We start from the raw sequence: 22,785 nt of genomic DNA, 5'->3' as shown, positions 1-22,785 counted from the left end.
GTTGACTTAGTTTTTCCTTTTCTGCAGGATTTTCATTACTGCTTTCCTTTAAAGCTCTCCCAAAACTCAGTGATATGCCCAGACCTCTTTTAAGGGAAAAGAGCTTACTTGCCTGGCATCTCTTTCCTCTTAGCTTTAATTACAGCCTCTCTTAGCTTTAATTACAAGGTAAAGATTAAAAAGACAAATGAGTGTTATTATTGCATCCTTGGCCGTTTGGAAAGAAAAGAAAAAAAACCCAAAACAAAAATCAGTGGAGCTTCCAACCTCAGGTAAAATGTTGAAGTCAGCAGTTTGTACTGGGAAGAGGGGGAAAGAAAAGATGAAATCCAATTTACAAAAAGATTTCACTACAAAGCTCACATGCCTTGTGGCAGTCTTGCTGAGTACAAAGTTATGCAGCGTGCAGGTGACATAATTAGGTCACTGGGGGCAAGGCTTCTTAGAACTATTACATGAAGAAATCCATAAAATTTCTCAAATTAGACTTCCTCCAGATTTCAAGGAGGTTCAAAACAGTGACTCTGCAAGCAACCTGGCGTTAAGTCCTTCCTGGCAACACATAGCATTGCAGTTATACAATCTGGCTAACTAAATAGTTACTTTCCATCGTTATTCCATTCTCAGCTTGCAATTATTTATGGGATCCCACTAAGTACATTTTATAACTTTGGCATTGAACATAAAACAAGATTAAAGGCAAGCTGCATTGGTGTTTCCCTGTCATTTCACGATGAGGAGTGACATTGCTCATATAATGAAAGTGGCTAATAAGCATCAGACTTTGCAGATAGGACTTTCAGAAGTGTCTAAAAGGTGACCCAGGAGCACTGAAAACAATGATCTTTCCCATTCAGCATTTGTTGCTACTACTCAAACGGGTGATATCTAAAAATCAAAATCTAATGGAACAGAAATCAAGTGTGAGAAATCTCACATGTGAGAATGGCAATGGTTGTGCTGGGAGGGACGGACCCCAGTGTTGGCACCATGGTCCGCACTAACACAACAGCTACAGCTTGCAGCCATAAGCAGCTGCCCATGTATGCATTTACTGGATTTTTCAAGCTAATGCAACACCTGCTCCTGCTCCTCTATCACCGCAGGCCAGATGGAATTGCCCCATAGACAATCTTACATCAAGCCCATTTCACAGTGGCAATCCCATGAAAAGCAGCATTCAGATCATCACCATCTTCTCAAATCAGAAGAAACCATTTTTTCTGACATTAAACAAGCCAAATCCCATTTAAGAGGTAAGCATCTCTTCTTGAGGTGACAACAAGAAATAATCCCTCATTGATTGTTCTGTTCCACTAAGTTGCATCCATGACAATGTCTGTTTTCTGTCCCCATTCCACATCCCTGCCATGGCTTCCATTCTCATCCACTTCACAGTGCTCAGGCATCTTCTGTGCCCCTTAACTACAACAGCAAGCGCTGGTTCCAGCATAGAGGTGTATTAATCAGAAAGCTGCCAGGACACACAGGACAGGTAACCCTCACAATTACACAGTAACTTTTTTTAGTGAGGTCAATAACGTACCTCACTGCTGGTTTTCTTCAAATTCCTAGAAACCCTACCATGTTTAAGAACTTCATTTGGCTGGATTTAGCCCAGCAGTTTTAAAAAATTATCAGGGAGTCAGTGACAGAGGGACTGTAAAACTGTGTATGTCTTGCTCCTTTAGGAACTTTTAGTCCTTCAGGGTTAAGATATGTTTGAAATGCAAGATGTACACATGGTTCTTATTTTGGAAAGCACTGTGAATTAAATGGTCTGACTAAACACAGTAAGCCTCAGCCATCTCTTGTTCTCTGCAACACTCCCAGTTCCATTTACTTTGAAGCATCTCATAATTAATTCAGAACATGCTGGGCTGTTGGATTGACAAGTATCACAATACACAGGAGCAAACTGAAATGGAACAGACTAAAAAGAAGGAAGAAACAACTTTCTCAGAACAAAAAACAAAGGCGTTTTGGGTTTTTGTTTTTTTTTTTTTTGTTCTTGCCAGCTGTAGCTAGTCCCAATACTTGGAACAAGACACCAACATAGAGATCTACTTAACAGCAGCCCTTTTACACAAATATTACAACTACATAAGTCATCTCTTGATTATACTGTATTATTTCTTAATGAATGTACAGGAGAGAATCCCAGTACACATCTATGCTGTGCCCTTAAAGCTCTCAAATTCCCCTTAAACTCCCCAATTTCATATGGATTATTTAATGTATCTGCAAGCTAGAGATGTTCTGTCCTCTCTGTGCATCTTCTACTACCTGTCACCTAGGCCATACGTAACACCACTCCCAAATGGTCAATCACAGAGCTACATTAATAAAGCTAACCAGTTACCTTATCTGAATGACACAACCCTAATTAAGACATCTCTCTATTTCTAAAAAATCCTCCCTCAAAACGATTTTTTTCCTTTAGGCTTTTAATTCGACCAGACAAATTCAACAGCTGGGACAGTCCCATAAGTTATAGAGCCCCAATTTCCATAGCGCAGCATCAGATAATGCAGTCAGACAGTGAACATGGCTTGTGTTGATAAGTTTCAAGTTTGTGGCACTGTATCTGCAAGCAAGTTCAGGAGGAGGTGAACAGGCTGCCAAAAATCTTGTTTCATTCCAGGATTAAGGGCCATAGCAGAGGTCAAGCCTGTACCAGCTCCAAGCTTACATTTTTCCCCATATAATAATTTTCCTTACTTTATTATGCCCACATTGTTGCCTAGCACCATCACTAGGACCTGTGGCTGGGAATAAGTCTCTTCTACATATCCAAAAGGAACTACTGTTAACAGTCCAGTCACTGGGTGTCACTGCTATAGCGTTTATAGGCCCTGCTGCTCTGGGGAAATGGTCTGTGTTTTAATCTCTTATCTCCTGCTTGCAACAAACAGCACTATCTTTATTCCCCCCACTTACCCATATTCACCCCCTAGTAAATACAAGTATTTCCTCTTAAACTTAGAACCACCTCCAAAGAAAGCAGGTGTGATATTTTCTGAGATACATCTTACTGTCATTTCAGCTACAGTATTTACTAATTAGTCATGGACAATTAAAAAAAAAAAAAAATCAACTCTCAATATTTAGTTGCAAGAGACCAGAAGTAAAAAAAATAAAAAAGCTCTTGTTCTGTTGATTGAAGTTCAGTCTCTACCTAGATACCCAAAACTGTCACTATCATTAGAATTTTAATTTTTGTGGGACTTTCTCATATTGCAGGGAGAGCCTTAACTGTACAAAGATCTTTTCTCTTACTGTACAGACTCAGCACACAAATAGCTGAAAAATACAGCACTGACACTGAGGTGAACTGCCCACACTTTCATCCTAATGGATCGTTAGCCTCAGAGGCAAGCTGGATCCCCTTTAAATGCTGGCACACATATAAAGTATTGTAGGTCCAAGCACTCAGCATAAAATCATGACATTTCATTAAGAAACGTGTTATGTTATAAAGGCACAATGCTACACAAGATGTTGTTACAAATTTTAAGTAGCATAATTTACATTATAAATAGACTCAAAAATTCAGATACTACTTCAAGTAACATGAGGAATGTGGGACTGCTCAAGGTCAGATCTAATTGCAAAGCCTGCTAAGATGAGGATCATTTTTTAAGCAGTGGGAAATTAAATTATTTGCCCATGCTCTCTGGCAGTAAATACCTGTCTGTTTTAATTGCTGTTGATATAGCCTAATAAAAATTGGAAGGAAAACGCTCATGCTCAGTATCAGATCCCTTGCCAGGTAAGTTCTGCCTGACGTTCAGCAAGCGAGGCTGGTCATTGCTGCAGTCTGACCCACCCCAGGTACCGGGGCACATCACCTACTCACTGGCTGACCCCAGGCCCCCAGCTCTTTGAAGAACCAGTACAGCAGTATGCATTCTTGGACACAGTGAGAAGAGGAAGTTGAAGACCAAGCTGTGCCTCTCCTGGATACACAGAGGCAAATAACAGAAGATTAAGTAGAGAGAAAGCTGTGAGAATATGTTCTAAGTTGGACAGTTTCACTACTTACTCAGACGAAAAAAAAAGAATATGCGGATGTGTTCTGCTGCTGCCATCCAGTGGGGAGGTTGAGTAGAAAGCACTTGAGTAAAGATCAATGGCTAACAAGGGCTGAGTCAGAGTCGCTGTCAGATTGATGCTTATTCTGCACCTTGCTGTTAATGCCATCCAAGACAAAAGTTTTCAGAGAAGGTAAAACAAAACAGGTGCTGAATAAGAAACCCTTGTAACAGTCTGCTCCTTCTGCACAAGGACAAAAGAGACACTCTGCTGCTCCAGCTCATTCTTGGTGCTGCCTGTGAAATCACCCTGTGGACTTGATCTACTTCGATCCTGCAGCTCTTTAGCTGCTTTAAGATGCTGGAGCTGACAGAGGGGTGGTTACACAGACCTTTGTAATATACGGGATCTCAGCTTATACATCACAAATTTCAAGTCTTCAAATCTACAAATTTCATTGCAGTTAAAATGGAAGTTCAGCAACTACTTTGCATATACACATTTGAAACAGCCTACTGGCTGCTAATCTGCAGTGATAGATATCTAAATATCTTGTGAAATCTGACTGCAAAAGCCCAGATCTGCCTTGTTTCAGTACTTGGGAGCTCAGAATATAGATATGCAAAGCAAAAGGAGACTCTGATTACTATGTTATCTGTTTAGCATGCCCTCATAGATAACAGAGGGCCTCAGAATTGGTAAATGATAGCATAACACTTTCATTATCAATATCATTACTTGTGGATGATGAAGCAGAAGCAGTGACAACAATTTCAAGACAACTCAAATTGTCACGTACAGTCCACAGGACAATTTATGAAGAAGATAAATTCCTGATGTTAATAGGGCTCTACAGCAAGACATCAATAGGCAAGAATTCTTCCAGCAAATCAAGGACAATGGGAGGGAAGCAGGGGCAAGTGGACTAACTTGTGACTAGGGGAGAGGAAAAGACAAGGCTTTCCTCAGCAGTCTTGTTATGCAATCAGCACTCTGCTTTGTGAGACTGTGAGGTGCTTCTGAGACTGACTCTTGCTCCTCTATGTCCATATTTTTCATACCTTCATAATACTTCCTGTAAAATTACTACAAGCAACATAAAATTATCATTTAATCCACAGCATCAAATCCCACTATACAGAGCTCTCCCAAACAGAAGTAGTGGTGTAGCAGTCAACAAAGAAAGGGATGATGCTCTTTGTGGTGTAAGGGAGGAAGTAGGTGAACTGTGGTCCAATAAACCATTTACCAGTACTGACATTCAGCTGCACCATCAGTAGAACAGAAGAATCATAATTCACATTTCATCTGTTTTGACTACTGAGCACTACTATCCACATCAGCCTAACTTTGATTAACTTGGGATTTGTATAGCATTTAGAAAGACTGACGTATGTTGTCCTCCTTGTACAGTTAAACTCCCTGAAAAGCAGGGATACAAACAGAACCCCTCTACTCTCCAGCAAGTCCTGTGTGCTATAAATAATATTCTACTGGAGTCACAGGCAAAACTTAGAGCTGCCCTGTGATCCTTTACTATAATCATTGCACCAGGCACCGAGTCAGCTTTCTACAGAGAATCTGCAAGTATATCTGCCCTTATTTTCTGCCATATGTTCAGTTCAGCTCTGCCTGAACAAGACACCAAGCCCAGGACGCTCTCAGTGCTTAACTTCAGAAGGATTAATTTGTCAGTATCAGTAAACAGATGTCTTTGATTTGCCTCTATACCAAAACACAAAAAAACTCATTTACCTTTTTAAAAAAATTAACTGTAACATTAAAGCCCTGGTAATTCGTACACCCATTACAAACATTGCATTGACAAGACTTGCATAGCACGTAACATGAAGAATAATCTCAGCCTTTGCACATTTCTACCAGGTTACTGCTTAACCGTGTTTTAAACTTGAACATTTGTTTGGATACAAGACAGCAGAATTAACTGAAAATGTACAATATATTATTTAATATCTGATTCTAGTCAAGAGGGTATGTAATCATTAGTGCAGACCTATTTATCTCCCTCTCATTTCATCACCCAGTAATTTAAATGTGATTTTTGAATTTCAATTGGCTTATCAAGTGCTCAAAGACATCATGAGATCCTGTCTCCACTGAAAGTGATTTCTGCCTTTTTTCTTCCTTGAAGACCGTCATGTCCTGTTCACTCCATCAATCAGCCTGACATTATCTTCCTTTCACAGAGCAGATAGCTTAAGTCATCAGATTTATGCACAAAAAAACCCAACTAGCTCTCATTGCCCCAGAGAGCACTTTGCAATTGGATGTTGTTCTTTATACACACTCTTATTGAAGCACAGTGTTTATCCTTGTGCTTTTCATACTGTCATCTTTGTATTTTCATCAATTCTTTGCTTAATGCTTTGTTTACAGTATGTTATAACATCAGTGACCTTTTTTTAAAAAAAAATACTTATTGATTTTCAAATAGATACGGGAAAAAGGTAAAGAGAAAATAGGAAGACAGAGGTATTTAAGAAATCCATTATCACAAAATGGAATTGAGATCTGACATACATACTCATACGCTAGTGTAACTCATCTGTTAAAACACAGGCTTCCAAACACACCATAGCACCCACATAACTCTGGTGATCAGCATCTTCCTTTCATGCTTCTCGCCCTGCTATACAGGTATCCCCTGTATAGCTCAAAAGTACCTTTTCTTTCATTTAAGCCTGTAATTTCATTCTTCAACTAACTGGTCACTCCAACTTTGGAGGGAAAGAATGGTGTCTCACTAAAAATGGCTTATTGTTTTGCTGGAACCAGAATGCTACACAGCTTGGTTGTGTCTTAGGGCTTTATTGTATTTTTAAGGTTTCTACCACTGAAGTTGGCCAAATGGTGGTGGGGCATGGTGCTGCCTTTGTCCCTGGAGAAGCTCGGAGGTCTGCATGCCCTGAAGAGTGATGCTATCAACCAGCATTTCAATGGGGCAGTGCCAGAGTGCTGTTGGCATCACCTTAAAATCGGTGTTACCTGAGCCATCACAACTGCTGGAGCATCAAAGTCTAAGAGGGGCCCTGGCATTCTGGCTTTCTACTTAGTTAATGGAGAGATCATCTTATCACCTAAGTCACAGTCACTGCATCTCTCACAGGAGATCTGAGCAGGGCACAACAACGTTTCCTCCCCTCACTCCTCTTCCTCACTCTGCTAGCATTGTTTGTGATTTAGCAAGAAGCCACCATGACATTACTGAATGGATGGTCATATCCTTCTCTGCTGGAGGTCAGTATATAGTGCCTCTCAACTCTAGTGACCTTAGTGTTACCTGGGCTTCACACTGACTTCTGCATGAAATGAGTATCAGCCCATTGGTATGCAATGACTATATTATCACTTCACTCACCTGAGACAGAAAGACCCCACTTCACCATCCCCACAGGCAAGTGGTGAACCAGTTCTTAGTGAACATGTTAATGTAAGAGCAGTGGCAATTAGCAATATCCATTGTCTCACGACAACCATCTGCTGAGGCTGCCACAAAACAGACATCTTTTTATTGCTTTTGTCCTGACTGAATTTATCATTTCACAACATGCAGTTTTTCCTTGTTCAAGGAATAACCTTGCTAATACTGTTTATTATTTAACAGATCTCAGACTGAAAGCCCATGTCATACTCCATTAAAAAAAATATAGTGACCAAAACTTAATAACTGTAAGACTAAAGTATTTAGCATTCAATGCAAAATGTTAATAATATTTTTTTTAAATGCTGTTTCTTTGAATGGCCTTTTGACGAACTCTGCTAATGGGCTCTGGACTAGGAAATATTGGAAACAAGTTTGGGAAGAAGCGTACCTGTCACTTGTCAGTTTTGATAGGCGTATACTCTCGCTGTAGCTGGCCAGCACAGTGCAATGATAGTATTTAAGTACTGGTCTGTGTTGTTTGCAGAAACAGTAGCCCAGCCACCAAGTCCCAGGCAGGGCAATATAAATATAACCTCTGGCACAGTTCTGCAACAGACTTCAATTTGTTCCCAAGACCTGGAGGCATTCACCATGCACACATGTGTGTTTCAGCCCCCCATCTGTTAAATGAGAATAATTACACTTCATTTGTAAAGCACTTCATGTTCTACTAACACCTTGCATTGCTTTGATTTCAGTGAGCCTGCCTGCCAGAGTAGAGTTACTCCAGCATACTGCTGGTTATTTAGACTGAAGCATTTGGGTCAAAGACCCTTCTCTTCTGTTGAGAGGCAATACATAGAGAATGCTGGATCACCTTTATCCCTCTGGTAAACTGGTCATGCTACAGCCATAGTTCTTTTTAATGCTGTTTTGATGCAGTTCTTGCTACAGCTGAAAGAAAAATGGAAATAATTTTTTTTTAAAAAAAAAACCTACTCAGGCTTTGGTTCTGATCCAGAACTCAGCTAATCCAAATCCCTTGATACTGGGGAAGGATCAAGAAAGTGCTTTCCATAGTCACTGTTGGATTAGATTTGTCCCTCTAGAAGGGGGCATGTTTTCAGAGTAAACTCTCTTTCCTCTCTAGGTTGGCAGAAACTACCATGTGATACAGTCTGATAAAAGGATGTTTCTTTACATTATCATAGCAGACTCATTTGTCAGTTGTAGACTAATTATCTTGGCTCCTTGTTTGGGGACTTGTGGCATCCCTTGCAGTAAATTGCATTTTGCTGATGGCAGCAATTTTATTCCATTTCTAAAGAACGTTGACACAAAGTTGTGGGTTTTTTGTATTTCCAGTAAAAATAGCGTGTGGCAGGGGGGAAAAAAATAGCACACCTGCCACTGTATTTCCAACTGAAATGTCAAACTAGTCCTTTTTCCTATGTAATTAAAAAAAAAAAAGAGCATAAGTCTGATAGTAAAATGCACTATGTTGTTCCCTCCCCATTTCTGAAACCTTGGAAGTAGAACAAAATCTGAAAAATTAACTCAATGCAAGTAAATTATTAAACTCTATTATGAGTGGGGACTCCAAAAAACCAGACAACTCATTTGGACACACAGCCAAGCAAGTGTCAGTCCTAAAAGGCAACTTCCAGTGCAATGAGGCTGCTTTTTTTTTTAAGCAAGATACATTTAGAAACAATGAAAATAAAAATATCAGTTACATTGTAATTCCTCAGTGACCCAAAAGTGCTAATTCCAGCAGGGTACACCTAAAGAACAGTGGGGACCTCTTTCTACATTAAAACTGTTTTAGATGAGGAATTCCAGTTGATTTAGTTTTGGGTTTTTTTTGTTTTGGTTTGGGTTTGGTTTTTTTTTTTCAGTTGGAGGAATACCAGCATCTGCTGAAAGGACTCAATAGACAAATCATTAGCATATCCACAATTTGAGCCAGACACTCATATTGCTATGGTGATTTATGCCAACTGACATAATAGGTATTTTTCCAAATTATACTCTGACTTGATTTTCATGCTTTCAGTAAATTGTGTTTTCTAAAGACAATCTAAGAATACCTAGAGGAGTAGCAATAAACATCAGTGATGATACACAGTCTAAAATTTTCCTGTTTGACCTCCTCTGAAGAGGGCATCTCTTCAAAATGGTAAGTCATAAGAGGACAGGCACCATTCCTTTGGGTGACCAGTTATTTGATGTGCCTCATTTAAAAAAAAAAAAATGGGAGGGAAGGGCACAGAGTGTTTGCACAATTATTGCTTATTCCTGCAATGCAATAATCTGGTTCCATAACTTCCAGTGCCTCAATATACTTTTTATTAGATCACCAGACTGTGTAAATGACATCATTGGGACAGGGCGGGGAATGCATCAGAAAGCCTTGATACTTTCAAGTAGCATGGAGCATAGGTCATATAAAAGAGCTGTAAATACATATTTATAGGGAAAACAGATATTTCCACACTCTTTTTCAAGAGATTTTGTCTTTCATTTTGCTGTGCACTGGATTAGGAAGAGCACTGGATCCAATCTGGCACCTTACAAAGGTCATAGCTATGAATGAGGGACTTGCATGCTGTTCTTCTCTCCTCTTTTGCACCGTTTGTTGCTGAAGGGGACTTGTGCTCTAACCCAGCAGGCTAATGCCACCCTAGAGCCCTTGAACCTCCTTGTCTTCATGTCCCATCCTGTGACAATCCTGGGGCAGCATGAAGGAGGAAGGTCGGCATGCTCTCTATCAACTTTTATTTTCTGCCATGTAGAAGGAAATCTCCCAAGGAAAAAGGAAGCTATGGAAGAAAGGATGTACAGAGCACAAGAGATACTACAAGCTTTTTCATCCAACTTGAAAATAAGATGGATAGGAAAGACTACCTTGATACATTTAAATTTTTGCTTTACAATTGCTTACAATTTCATTTTTGCTATCAGGCATCAACAGCCAACATGAAACTAAAATCAGCTACATGCAACACCCTACAAACACCTGTTAATGTAATCATGATCTGTTATACACAGATCATGCCGTTCCACCCCAGATGTATAACACACCAATCTAATTTGCAACAATTTGTCTCTGTGCAAAAAAGACAGTAAAAGAAATCTGTTTATTCAAAAACATTCACTGCATCTTAGGATTCTAATTTAAGGAAACACAGGTGTAAAACTAATGGAAGAACTGATATCAGGAAGATGCGAGCAGTAAATAATGCTAAGAGAAATCCTGCCTCACACTTATCCAGTCATTATTTCTTAAAACAACATAAATGAAAAGAATAGTGACCATCACTGAACTGCAAGGCATCAGGGAAACAAAAGTGGAAATAAAGAAAGGAAAAAAAAATATATCTATAAAGCAATAGAACTGTTGATCCTAGAATTTTCCACTCATAACGTCTGTCATTGGCAGGGTATCATTAAAGATTGCCACCCTGGAAGACAATGAATGTCAGGTGTAGCCTCCACTCCTGTGCTGATGGATAGCATCTCCAGTCTGATGAGGAGAGATTACCCTGCTGAACCCTACAAGACATCTTTAATCTCCTGATTTAGAATCCATTGTCCTCTACCAGTTGTCACTCTCCTGAAGGAATGCAAGAATGCTGCTAAACACTGAAAAACAGACAGCTGCAGCAAAAGGCTATCAGAGGCAATCTGGAGGTGGTCTGCCAACAAAACACTTAAATGTTAGTAAAAAAAAAAAAAAATCCCTCTCCAGGTTCTTCCATTATTAATTAAACATTTTCTGGTTTCCAAGAAGAAATGCTTGCTCAAACATGTCCTTGAAACCAGACACATCAACACCATAAACTTTCAAACTAACGTCAAGGGGCAGCTCTCTGGCAGCAGAAAATACCATGCTTGGCACGAGAGGAGAGCTGAGCACTTCTTTGTGCAGTCTGAGTGGACGAGGCTCAAGTGGGGCACATTTGATGCTACAGCCAAGTATGATTTCCTGCTCTTAGATATAGGGTGAATATTTTGTACCCACCTACAGCCAAAAGCATGGGCAAATGGAAGCCAGCATGGAGGGTCAGCATGTCCTAGCCTGCTTCTGAGCCACCATTCACCTAGTAGCACAGACAAAAACAGACACTAAGTCTAAATCACCAAATCAACAGAAACTGCTATCCATTTCCATGGACTTTTATTCAAGCCTGTGCAGTCACACATTTGGGATGAAACTCTCCAGCATCACAAGGCCTTACAATTGCATTAAAATTGGACTTTAAGTTTGGGACAGGCTCTGTGCTGCTATTACAATTAATGTAATTGTAAGGCTGTGGCAGTGCAGGCCATGCAGTAAGCACAGACGTGTCGATCAATAGCAGAACAGGCCCTAAAGCAATTTCCATCCCTCAAAATGGCAGTGATTTGCAAAACACTGAATGATGAATTCTGTAAGAATGACTGGCTTAAGCGTTAATAAAATCATAACTATGAAGTCTTAACTTTTCTGCTGGGACCAAAAACCATATGACATCCGGAGCAGGCTGGAAACTAAATCACAGAAGAATCGCAAACTCCCCCTTCAGTCGGGTCAGGACTCCATCTTAGGCAGGTCTTTTAATCATTTCAGACCAAGGAATTCCATGCAAGTCCTTTACATTTCAGTCTATTGCCTTCATCACTCAAGCATCCATCCTCCCAAGGACTCAGCATGTTGACTCCCATGTAAACCCTGAGCAGAGCTCCTGAGTAGAACATGTTCCACTTTTTGTTGCATTACTTCACCCAAACAAACACTGCAGACAAGATGCTTTCCCTCCTATTTGTGGATTTTCACTTATCCAAACATTTATTTCTCCCCACATTAGCACAAGCCTACCCATTTGCAATATAATGATTTTTGTAGTATAACTTCTAAGTTGGGAAGAAGTAAATTTAAAAAAAAGACAAAGAGCAAAGAAAGATTTCTTGGTTAAAATTTTGGTTAATGGAATATAAAAATTATAAGTTATTGCAGATCACAGCTATATAAACAAATGATGCTGTCAATGTAAAATTAATAAGATAAAGACAGTATTTTCATAAGCTTTCACCAATGGCTTTAAAATAAAGTCACTCAGATATTGCAGGAAAGAGCTTGGTTTCAGCCTACTGCTATACAGATTCATACACTGAATCTTGGCCATGTCTGTGTTAAATGAGACTCTGTCTTCTTTTTGTTACAGAACTTTCCCCCATTTTGAAACACAGTGAAATATGATATGCAAAATCTGCACATTCACCAGTTTGTCTGTAAATTTTTTTCACCCAACTCCCTGGAATACACAAATCTTTTCATATACAAACACATTCCACGCAGTTAAAGTGCACATTCATGGAAAACTATACCAGAAGTCATGTTTTACCCTATAAAAGACTAAATTGACACTGAATTGCTCCTTACTGGTAACATAGCTATGCATCCAAATTGAAGTCATTGTCAAAATCTGTAATATAAATTAAAAGTTCCCATTGTTATTTAAGGAAAAAGAAAGGAAAAGAAGAAGTATTTCTTCCTCTTTTTTCTTTTCAAAATTAAATATACTGGCAAACTTTCTGCAGCAAACTCTGCTCCTTTTTGTCTTAAAGGGAACCTATTGCTCAACTGAATTGTTTTCCCTACCTTATTATTTGAAGAGACTACAGCCAGGGCTGTATATTGTAGCTACCCTATATTTAGAAGCTGGATAGTAAAACACATAAATAACACACTGAATAAAACATTAAGACATAAAACGAGTTAAATAGAACAAAGGGCTAAAGCTTATTGCACATTAACCATGTCTGACCTGTTGAAATACAAAAGGACTCATAATTCTAATTAGTAAAATGCACACTTATGATCTAAATCAGGAGAAAGCAAGTGCAGTGCCTGTCTGCGGCTGTGCGCTGGAGCCCCTCTGGCAGCCTTGCAGGGCCCTCTGGTGGAACTGGGATCCGTGCCCGAGGCAACACACCAGCACTGCTAGGAAGAATGATGCTCCAACCCAAAAAGAAGAGGAGAACCAGAATTCTGTTTTTTCCCTTTTTCCTTGAAAGCAGCAATATTTCTAATACAAAGCTGCATTTTGCAGAAACACCATTCACTTAAGTAGATGAAGTCCTGGAGCCTGTGTAAAGGGAGGATTTCTTCCTCTGACTCCCAGGAGGACACGATTCTGCCCACAAAGTCCTTAAAGTTGTGAAAACCTGCAACTGATGTGGAACAATCCAGTCGGCTACCAGACCACCTGAAACCAAAAGCATGATCAAGAGGTATTAACAGGTCTGAATTCCACCTGACAGTGACATTTCACATTCAGAGTTAAAAAAAAAAAAAAAGCAGACTCAGAGGGTCTTGAAGACCAAAACGTCATCTGATACATGCCTCAGTACATAAATTGCTATTTTGTGCATAAAGGAGCAACGTTCTGCTTGGATGTCCCCAGTGTCATTTATGCCCACCTGCCATTCAGCCCTGAGTCCAGTCCAACAGCATCACTGAACCCCTTATTCGTCCTTCAGATGAACTGTGTCATTCATTTCTTCTTCACCTACTGCCTGCTTTACTGATAACGCACCCCACACTGACAACTCATCAAGGTTTTACCTATCATAGGCTGCTATTCCTCTGTCCCTACCTAATGGAGAGCAATGAAGCATGTAGTTTCCCAATGTGTTAGTGGTCACTAGGTTGGGGCGGGGGAAGGATCCTTCCACTCCTCCAGGGTACTGGCTTCTCTTTGCTGTTTGGGACACAGAAAATAATTATTAAACACCTAGTTCATTGCATACCCTCTGTACTGCCTTCAGCTGATCTGGTTTGCTGTCCATCAAGGGTACATCTTTGTTTCAGGCCATGTACATATAATACTTGCCACTACCAAATGACAGGAGGTCTCTTTCTGTGACAAACAAGTGACTTTAACCATCCCACTGGTAGGTTAGTCCAGCACCTCTTCAGAGAGCAACCAAAAAAAGTACAAAAAAGAAGAGACAGACGCATTCTGAAAAGACTGCTTAATCCCTGACCAATAGCAAGGGCAGAAAGGGAGCAGCAGCAAGAAGGCCCTTTGTCTTCTGGGTCAAGCACACTGCGCCATTGCTCCTACACAAGCTGAGCCTCTCCATACATCTGTCTCTCCCTGTTCAAGAATCAACCAGAAGAAAACTAAGGAGAACACTCGTGGAGTCCCAGAAAATTATCTCAGGTCCCAGTTCAGGCCCTGCTCAGCAAAGACTACAAAAGAAGCTTGTCTTTCACATGTGATGGAAATCACTGGTCTTTTGAAAACCAGCTAGGACCACATCCTGGTTGCTGGAGATCACATCTAAGATGCCAGGTAGCCAATCGCAGATTTTCAGCTGGATTTCACTAAGCTTTTTACCCCAAGATGTAGGATTTACAAGACCTGAGGCTGGTGATAATTCTCTCATGAACCCACTTCCCAATCTCTACGGTCATGCATATTCGACTTGCCATTGCCATGTTTTAACAAGACTTCTCCCATTTAACCTCTGATAACCCTGTAAATTAAACTGTCTGCAGTGCAACAAGGAATAAACTCCATGAAAAGAAGTTGCTATTTATGCCTCCAGTTGGCTAAAAGACCAACCTCCCCAGTGCACTCCAACACACTGATTTACCCCTATGATCTGCATCATCCTGCAGGTACGGTAAGCAAGCAAACCATTAGGGTTAACAGTGAAGTCTTCACGTGAAATCACAAAGAAAAGAGAAAACATGAACTGAGTAAGACAATTCAGAGACAAATTCGGCCCTGCTCTAAGCTCCAGATGTTTATTAAATATATGTTAATAATAATAGGCTTTCCAAAAATCTAGACCCTTCAGCAAGCAGAAGGAGGCTGGAAGCATTTCAGGTGAGCATCATCACACAAAAATAAAACACAGCAGCCTCAAAAAAGCCAAGCTGCACTGGTAATTCATGACAGAAACTGCTCAGCTGCCTATATCAATTCATGGTCTGCAAGTCCAGTCCCTATGTGAGGTGACCTGAGGAAGTGTCTTTTCAATGCTTCCTCATTTGTGGATCCTGACTTATAGCAGCAAGGTGAAAACAAATCTTTTCTGGTACTAAATGTATGTTGCTTTATTCAGTACAGCATGGAATTGATAGTTATATCAGTATCAGTTAGGTACTCTGGGAGCCTGAAATACTGTCCAATTTCAAATAGCTATAGTAAGGTCAGTACTTGTGCTTCCCTCAGCTATTGTTAGTGCAAAAGACAAACTCTTCAGAAAAGTAATTCAGAGCAACAGAGTCAGATGAATATTCTGAAGAGCCTTCTCTACATAGAATTACAGCAAGCCTGCTGAAATAATTTGCATAAGCAGCATCTACAGTGATCTAATGGTAATGAGAAGGAACATTCCTTCTCTACCTTTTGCCTAGTTAACTCTGCCAGTCAAAGCAATTACAGTATTCGAATGAAAAATAGGCTTTGGCCTCCAAGCTGGGCTCAAGATCCAAACTGCTTCAAAGCAATGGCAGGACTGGTTGCTAGATTGAACAGTCTCTTTCTCCACTAACAGTTATTTGATGGTGGTGAATATTTTGCAGAACAAAAGAAAGCACCAGGTCTGTCTCACACTTTATTACAGTGAAGAGGCCCTTTTTGTCAAAGGGATTGCTCAATGGCATTCTCTCCCACTTTTCAGAAACAGGATGGTTATTGGGTCCTTAAAGGTCCTTGAAGATCTAGTCTCTGTTCCTGTCTGAATATTGCAAGGACAGCTGTCAAATGGCATTCTTTCAGGCACCATCTAACATGACCAAAGTCAATAATTGTCTTTTCCCAGATTAGGCTCCCTAAAAACAGCAGTATTTTGAAAAGAAAAAAAGTCAATCCCCACTTTTCATCTTAAATTCTATTGTCTGTTCTTGGTTAATAAACTTTCTTAGCTTTAATGAGTAAGCATTTTTTCCAAAAGTGACTAGTGATGTCAAGTACATAGCTTGAAACACAGCAATTTTCAGGAGCAGACACAGCATGTTCTTAAAAAACAGCTCCTCCTAAAGCATCCCAGGCTAGGCACCTCATGCCTCATAAACAGCATGTATTTCTCACCTCAGTACATACCTGTCAGGTTACAGCTGCTTGATACAGGACAAAGCCTTTGCCAAACCCAAAACTTGAATTCATCCCTCTAATGTGCTTTGGGACATTTTACTTTGAAAAATGTTAACATTGTTTATTGATTGCAAAAATTTTATCTCAATTGCCATCGAAGAACACACTAATTTGTATTAAACAAATGAGGCTAATTATTTGCTTTCCACAAAACAGGCTACGCTAAAAGCTCTAAATTATTAGCTTTTCTGAAAAACAAGGCGTTGTCTTGTTCATACATCAGATTCCATCACAGATCTGATCATACATTAGAAGGTCAATCTAGGTGTTGTATCAAACAGCAAAGATAAGATGAGGCTGGGAAATGTAGACCCCTTGAGGAGAGCCCCCCCCAAGCCCTCTAAATGCTCTACGGTGCCATATGCCAGACAAGGGGAGCTGGAGAATCAAAAATGGGGTGACTGTTTCATCTGCTACACGGAATCATAAAGTGGGATGGGGGTCACTACAGTGTACATAAAAGAGAAGCTCATGTCTGGAGAAGAACATAACACCATAGTCTAAAAAGGTACATGAAGGCTCCAGCTTCAAGGGTGTTTGTTTGAAGAAGAGCTCCATAATCTGACCAAACTATTCATGAAGAACAGAAGCTTTCTTTAGCCTACCAGAGAAAGCACTGTACGCAAATCTGCTTAACAGTTGAGCAGCTTGATTTTGTTTTACAGTACCTCTTTGTTATGGGGGGAAAGAATTCTTGGTGTCAATTAAAAGTATGCAGTCAAGCATTCTGAAATGTTATGTTAAAAAGATTGCCATAATTTACATAGCACATAACAAGTGTTCATCATATGAGCACACAACACAGGATCACTACTGCCTTATTACAGGTATTTCCCTTAGCTACACATGCAAAGTGCATCTTTACAAGACAAAAATAACATTTCTTTTGACAAGACTTCCCTGAATGACAAAAGCTGCAGAAGGCTGTTCTCCAGGTTTTGCTGTGTAGTCAGCTCCTAAATGCTCTGCTAAGCAGCAGTTGTTTACAGGAAAGGTCAAGAGGGCCTAATTAACCTGTTGTTGTGCATAAACCCCCTTCCTCAGTGAAGTGATTCAACTAGTTTCCATAACGGCTACCTGCAAAATGGTAATACGGATCATCCTCTAACACTACATTCACTGGAATCACATTATGGGCTTTTACTGTGACATGTCAGTTATTTTCCGCAACCTGTGACTGCGTTTTATGGCAAACACATGAGTGCTAGACAGCACCAGGGAATGCAGAGCTGGTGATGGGGTAAGGCAAGGACGTGGTTTGTGTAGGTCTTCAGTACACACACTGCTGATGTGCTCTGAGCACGTAGATAGACACAGCAGCTATATGCAGGTCATAGTCAGTCCTGCTTGCCAGGACTGAAGAGATTTGGTAAGCACAAGAGGAGCCTTCAGATCCTACCTAGACAATCACCAGAAGCAGCTAGGAAAGAAATCAATAAGCTGTCTCATCTGGAGGATGGAACTTCTAAGAAATGCATATCCACTTCCTAGCACTGAGCTGAAGTGAATGCTAACATTAGACCTGGACCCACAAGAGTCTGGCTCAGAGCTAAGAATATTACACATGGATTTAAGGCATTACACCTAATTTTAGAATGAGACTACATCACAAATAGCAAAACTTGCAGAAATCCCCAAGCCAGCATGAAGAGGTACTGAGAATGCAGCCATCTCATCATGATGTTGCAGCCAGGCTTTTGACCTCTCCTAAAAAGCAGAGCTTACAGGTGGTATTTTAACTTACCTGTTTCTTCTGAGATCGAAGGTGACACAGGACTAACTCAGCTATCCAGTTTTAGGACTTGCACTCATATCTTTGCACTAGCATTACTATAATTATCTATATTCCTTTCTGCGTTCAAACTGATGTGTATGCATGGTCCTAGCACAAAGATATTGCTTCAAAGATCCAGTCTGGTATGTCTTCTTGAAGCTAACCCAGCTTCTTCTGATCTATTTCTGTCATTCATAATAAGATACTACACTGTGCCTGGGAGGTATACCCTACTACAGTGAATCCTCTTAAACGCAACATCCTTCTGTTTGTCTCACTGTGCAGGTTAGGAAAAGGAGCATACCACAAGCTGAACTAAACCACAGTTCTGTATTTGTGTTACTTAGTGAAAGAACTGGCTAACATAAGCCTGAGGACTTTGATCTATTGCCCACCAAAGCCAATGATACCGTTGTAAAGTCTCCTGATAACAACTGGATTAAGAGGGAGAAGATAAAGATACATTTCAGAGTATCTTTGGATAAGGATAAAGCAAAAGGACACAAACAAATCCCAAAGTCCTAGCAGTCATGAAGTCACTCCAAAACCTGTCTGGTGATCTTCAGTGTATAAGAGAAAAAAACATGAATATTTACAATAACTCATTTCTTCTTGTTGTTGTATTTTTAACCCATTGCACCGATTACACATGTTGTCAACAGCCTCATCAATTATCCATTGCTAAGAAGTGGCCTCTAACATTCTGCAAGTGGTATTAATTGGTCTCAGTAGCACATAATGAGTTTAAAAGCTCCTACCTGTGTGCCCCCGGGGATGGTGGCTAGAGGCGGACAACAATTTACAGCAGACCATTAACACATAGATCAGAAAGAGCCAGTCAGATAGAAGCATTGATTTGGCACAGAATCTCATCCTAGAGACAGAAAAGGAAGCAGTTGAGTGAAAGAACAATGTGAGTAGGGAATAACAAAAAAATTACATGGGGAAGGAAAAGCTGAAAAGATGCTAAAGAATAACTAATATGGTTTATTACAAGGCAACACCGACAAAATCGTATGCATGGTTTAGTTGGGATCAATTCTTTGTTAAGCAGCTTCTGTAATTAGAAGCAATGTAATGGCTATTGCACATCGTATTACCCACAAGCAGATATTTATAACAACACGTTATTAAGTACAATACATTTCTATGAACCCGAGATAAGGGGTTGGGTTTGTTTTGGGTTTTTTATTAAGATCCATACACACTCGAATTTAAATATAAATATTTATAAGCTGTGCTACTATTTTTAAACCACACCTGCCTCAAAATCATGGAAACCTCACAGAAAAACGTCCTTTTTACTTAATACTTCTCAGGACATATTTGCTAAAGCTATCAGCTCCCATGTAGCCATGCACATGAACTGGCTGGATCTCCCAGTTGCCACCCTGAAAGCACAAAACATCTGCTAGCTTTCCTGGACATCAATGAGTTTGCTGAGGGTTAAACACTCATGAAACCAGCACCTCAGTCAGATATGCTAGGACTCACTGCTCTGCCAGGGTGTTAGAAACTGCATTTTAGAAAACAGTTGTTCTAAAGAAGGCGGATGTTGTTAGTCTTATTCACGTTAGCGTTAGAACTAAGACCACAAATCCTCAGTAATTTTGCTGCAAATATCTACAATTAAATCCCTCAATAGCTTATGTTATGCTATCCATCATATAGAAAGGTAATCTAACCATTTTCTTAAACTCCGTTATGATGATTTATTACTTGTGTGATACATAAATGGGCATTATGCAGTTGAACCCTTAGATACAATGTTCCACGCTTTCAGCAAATGCTGTAAGCAGGAATACATCAAATTAATTAAAGGCAATTTATAGATTTGCATAAATTGAACTAAATACCGATTTTATAGCACTGACTTTAGTCTGCAGTTAATCAGCAGGCTGGGATTTGGGCAAGCCTATGATAAGCATGTTTATTTGCACCAAAAAGTCCTTTGGGAACTTCTTTCACCTGCAGATTCCACTTCTGATTCTTCCAAGTATTTTCTAAATAATGTGTTTATCTGTGTATCTTTAAAATACCTGAGGCTATCCAGCTAATCCAATATTCAAACACTGAATAGACTGACAGTTTAAAAAAAACAAACCCAATCTATGCCTTAGACAGCTCTACTGTCAAAGCCAGCCAGATCCACTTGGATCCTGTTTTAAATTTGATAACCATCTACACATGAAACCAAACTAGATGCTGTGTTTTCTCATTTAAAAGTGCTTGCATAATTTTCCCTTTCCCAGGTCACAAAATAATTTTGTTCTCTCATTGTGTCTGAATGGGAATGTTGATAAAGCCCAAACAAGTCACAAATGCACTTATTAATATGAAAAGTTAAGAGACTAAAAGCCTGTTGTATGTAAATATATTTTAGCAACAAACACTATTTTACACTTGAGGAAAAAAAAAATACATTGGTAAAACCCCAGCACCTTCATCTGTCCTTGTAGACTTTACTCCAGCTTACAAACTTCTTTAAAAAGCTACACAAATATGCTAAAAAATAACTCACCATGTCTAAGAAAAAAAAAAATTACATGAAAAGAAGCCGCATTTTAAGGACAAATTTGGCAAAAAGGTACCTTTCCCGGCTTTAGGAAGGTGCTCTGTTTCGAGCCCAATATGTTGCCACCCAGAATGCAAATGAACCAGTACCAGAAGAAACACACTAAGGCTCTTTTGCAGAAGTGTATAGGAGTCTTCTGCAAGCATGGATCAAGCCCAGAATATAAAGACGTCACTGGTCCTTCCTACCCTACAAGTATCCTCTCATGGAGCATTCCCAGGCTAATTCAGAGCAGCTCCACTTCAGGTAATAAGCATGGACCTAATTCACCTCTTGCACCCAGCTGAACCACATAATGCTACTGCAGTTACTGGGATTGAGTCACCGTGAAACCAGCACAAATGTTATTAATGCTGTTGATCCAATATTAGCCTAAGAAAACTGGCCAGTAAACTCTGAAATCAACCTACCATTTCAGGTTTTAGTCACCCAAATTTCCCCAGGTAACTGAACCTCATTTTCTTGAGGAGAGAGCTGAATTTAACCATAGATTTCTTGCGCTCTCCATGAGAAACACACAGCTTACCCCTCATGCACCAGTTACCACTAAATAGGAAGTTGTCATCATCTGCTCATCTTGCAATACCATCCTTCTGTTGCCCTAAATGCAAACACAGGAATCTGATCCAAGTATCAGTGGAGATCCCAACTCTGGTGTCACTCTGTAGTATCATAATGAGGACAAGGACCTTCCTTCAGGTTTTCTGAGGTGTGACTGAAAGCAGGATTTAACCCTTGGAATTCAATACCACAGATCAGACATTTTGAGCATGACCTTTCTAGTATGAGTTGATGGAGGGGACAGGTATTTAGCCCCAAATCATGCACCACATGCTCAACAGCTGCTATTTCAGCAGGTAAATGAACCCAGGTGTTCCCACCATTCCCAGTGCAGGAGCAACACTGGTCTCAGTGGAAATGGTTGTGAGCCGACCTAATTACAAAAGCTTTCCCAGATTATGAGTTTGACTCTTTTGAAGCCATGGCCCTGATGTTAGACAGGGAATGTGAAACCAGGTTTCATCAAGTTAACAGGGTAACCTTACCCCTTTGTAAGTATATTCAAGTCCAGGAATAAGTGTATCACTTCAAGGCATCAACTTAGTTATATCCAAACTGAAAGGCTGCTAAAAGCATCCAGTACCATTAAAATGATACAACATTTGCAGGCTTTAGTCTGCCTTGCAGGTAGACAGGACACAAGTCATCAGCCCACTAATATAAAGAAATACAAGAGGATCTTTAAAAAGGCAGGGAAAAAATGAAATTTGGCAGACAGGTGCAGCAAGGGCTGCTGAGCCCTTCAGCATCAGTGGGCTGCCGCTTTCAGAAATGTCAAGCCTTCATTCTCTGTTGAATTCAAGTGGATATTGTTGCTAACCAGAACAGCAAATCTTCAGTGTCATTTGAAAGATAAAAAGTGTTCTTACCTTGGGGACTTTGCAAGAATTTTGTTCCAGTCAAACACAATTATTTCAGTGTGTTTTTCATAGTTATTCCAGATTCCCATTTGTGGCAGCAAATAAGCCTTTCTGCATTTCAGAGTTTTTCCTTCGCTTTGGGGACCTAAAAAGAAAGCCATATTACACTGCAATTAATGTCTGGAATGGTGCTGTGAAATAGATCTTCGTTACAAAAAACATTGTTTTACAGTGCCATCTATAGTGCAATCCAAGCCAAAAGGCAGCAGTCATATTGCTCTTTTCACTTGTTTCCAAGAACACAGAGAAATTGCGATAAGGCAGCTCTGAAATGTCACTACATTAACTAAAGGCAGAGTTCGCTATACTAGGGATTACAAATATAATGTGCACAGCTCCCTGTGTCCTTATAACCATGAGTGCTCTCACCACCCAACAGC

General features: G+C 39.9%; 1 protein-coding gene across 1 annotated transcript in view; it reads right to left on the bottom strand.

The window, feature by feature from the left end:
• TAFA4 (TAFA chemokine like family member 4) overlaps window positions 1–22,434 on the bottom strand; it is a gene marked incomplete at both ends in the record, with an annotated part of 51,159 nt that extends 28,725 nt beyond the window's left edge. Inside the window, 2 exons of the mRNA XM_082004567.1 lie at window positions 19,108–19,223; window positions 22,355–22,434. Of these exons, the coding sequence (XP_081860693.1) occupies window positions 19,108–19,223; window positions 22,355–22,434 (196 nt within the window). The remainder of the gene's footprint in view (window positions 1–19,107; window positions 19,224–22,354) is intronic.
• Between the last annotated feature and the right edge of the window lie 351 nt (window positions 22,435–22,785).

The sequence above is a fragment of the Phaethon aethereus genome, assembly GCF_964289735.1.
Source record: "Phaethon aethereus genome assembly, chromosome: 11".
In the NCBI taxonomy this organism is placed as follows: Eukaryota; Metazoa; Chordata; class Aves; order Phaethontiformes; family Phaethontidae; genus Phaethon; species Phaethon aethereus.
This window is presented reverse-complemented; position numbering and strand designations above follow the sequence as displayed.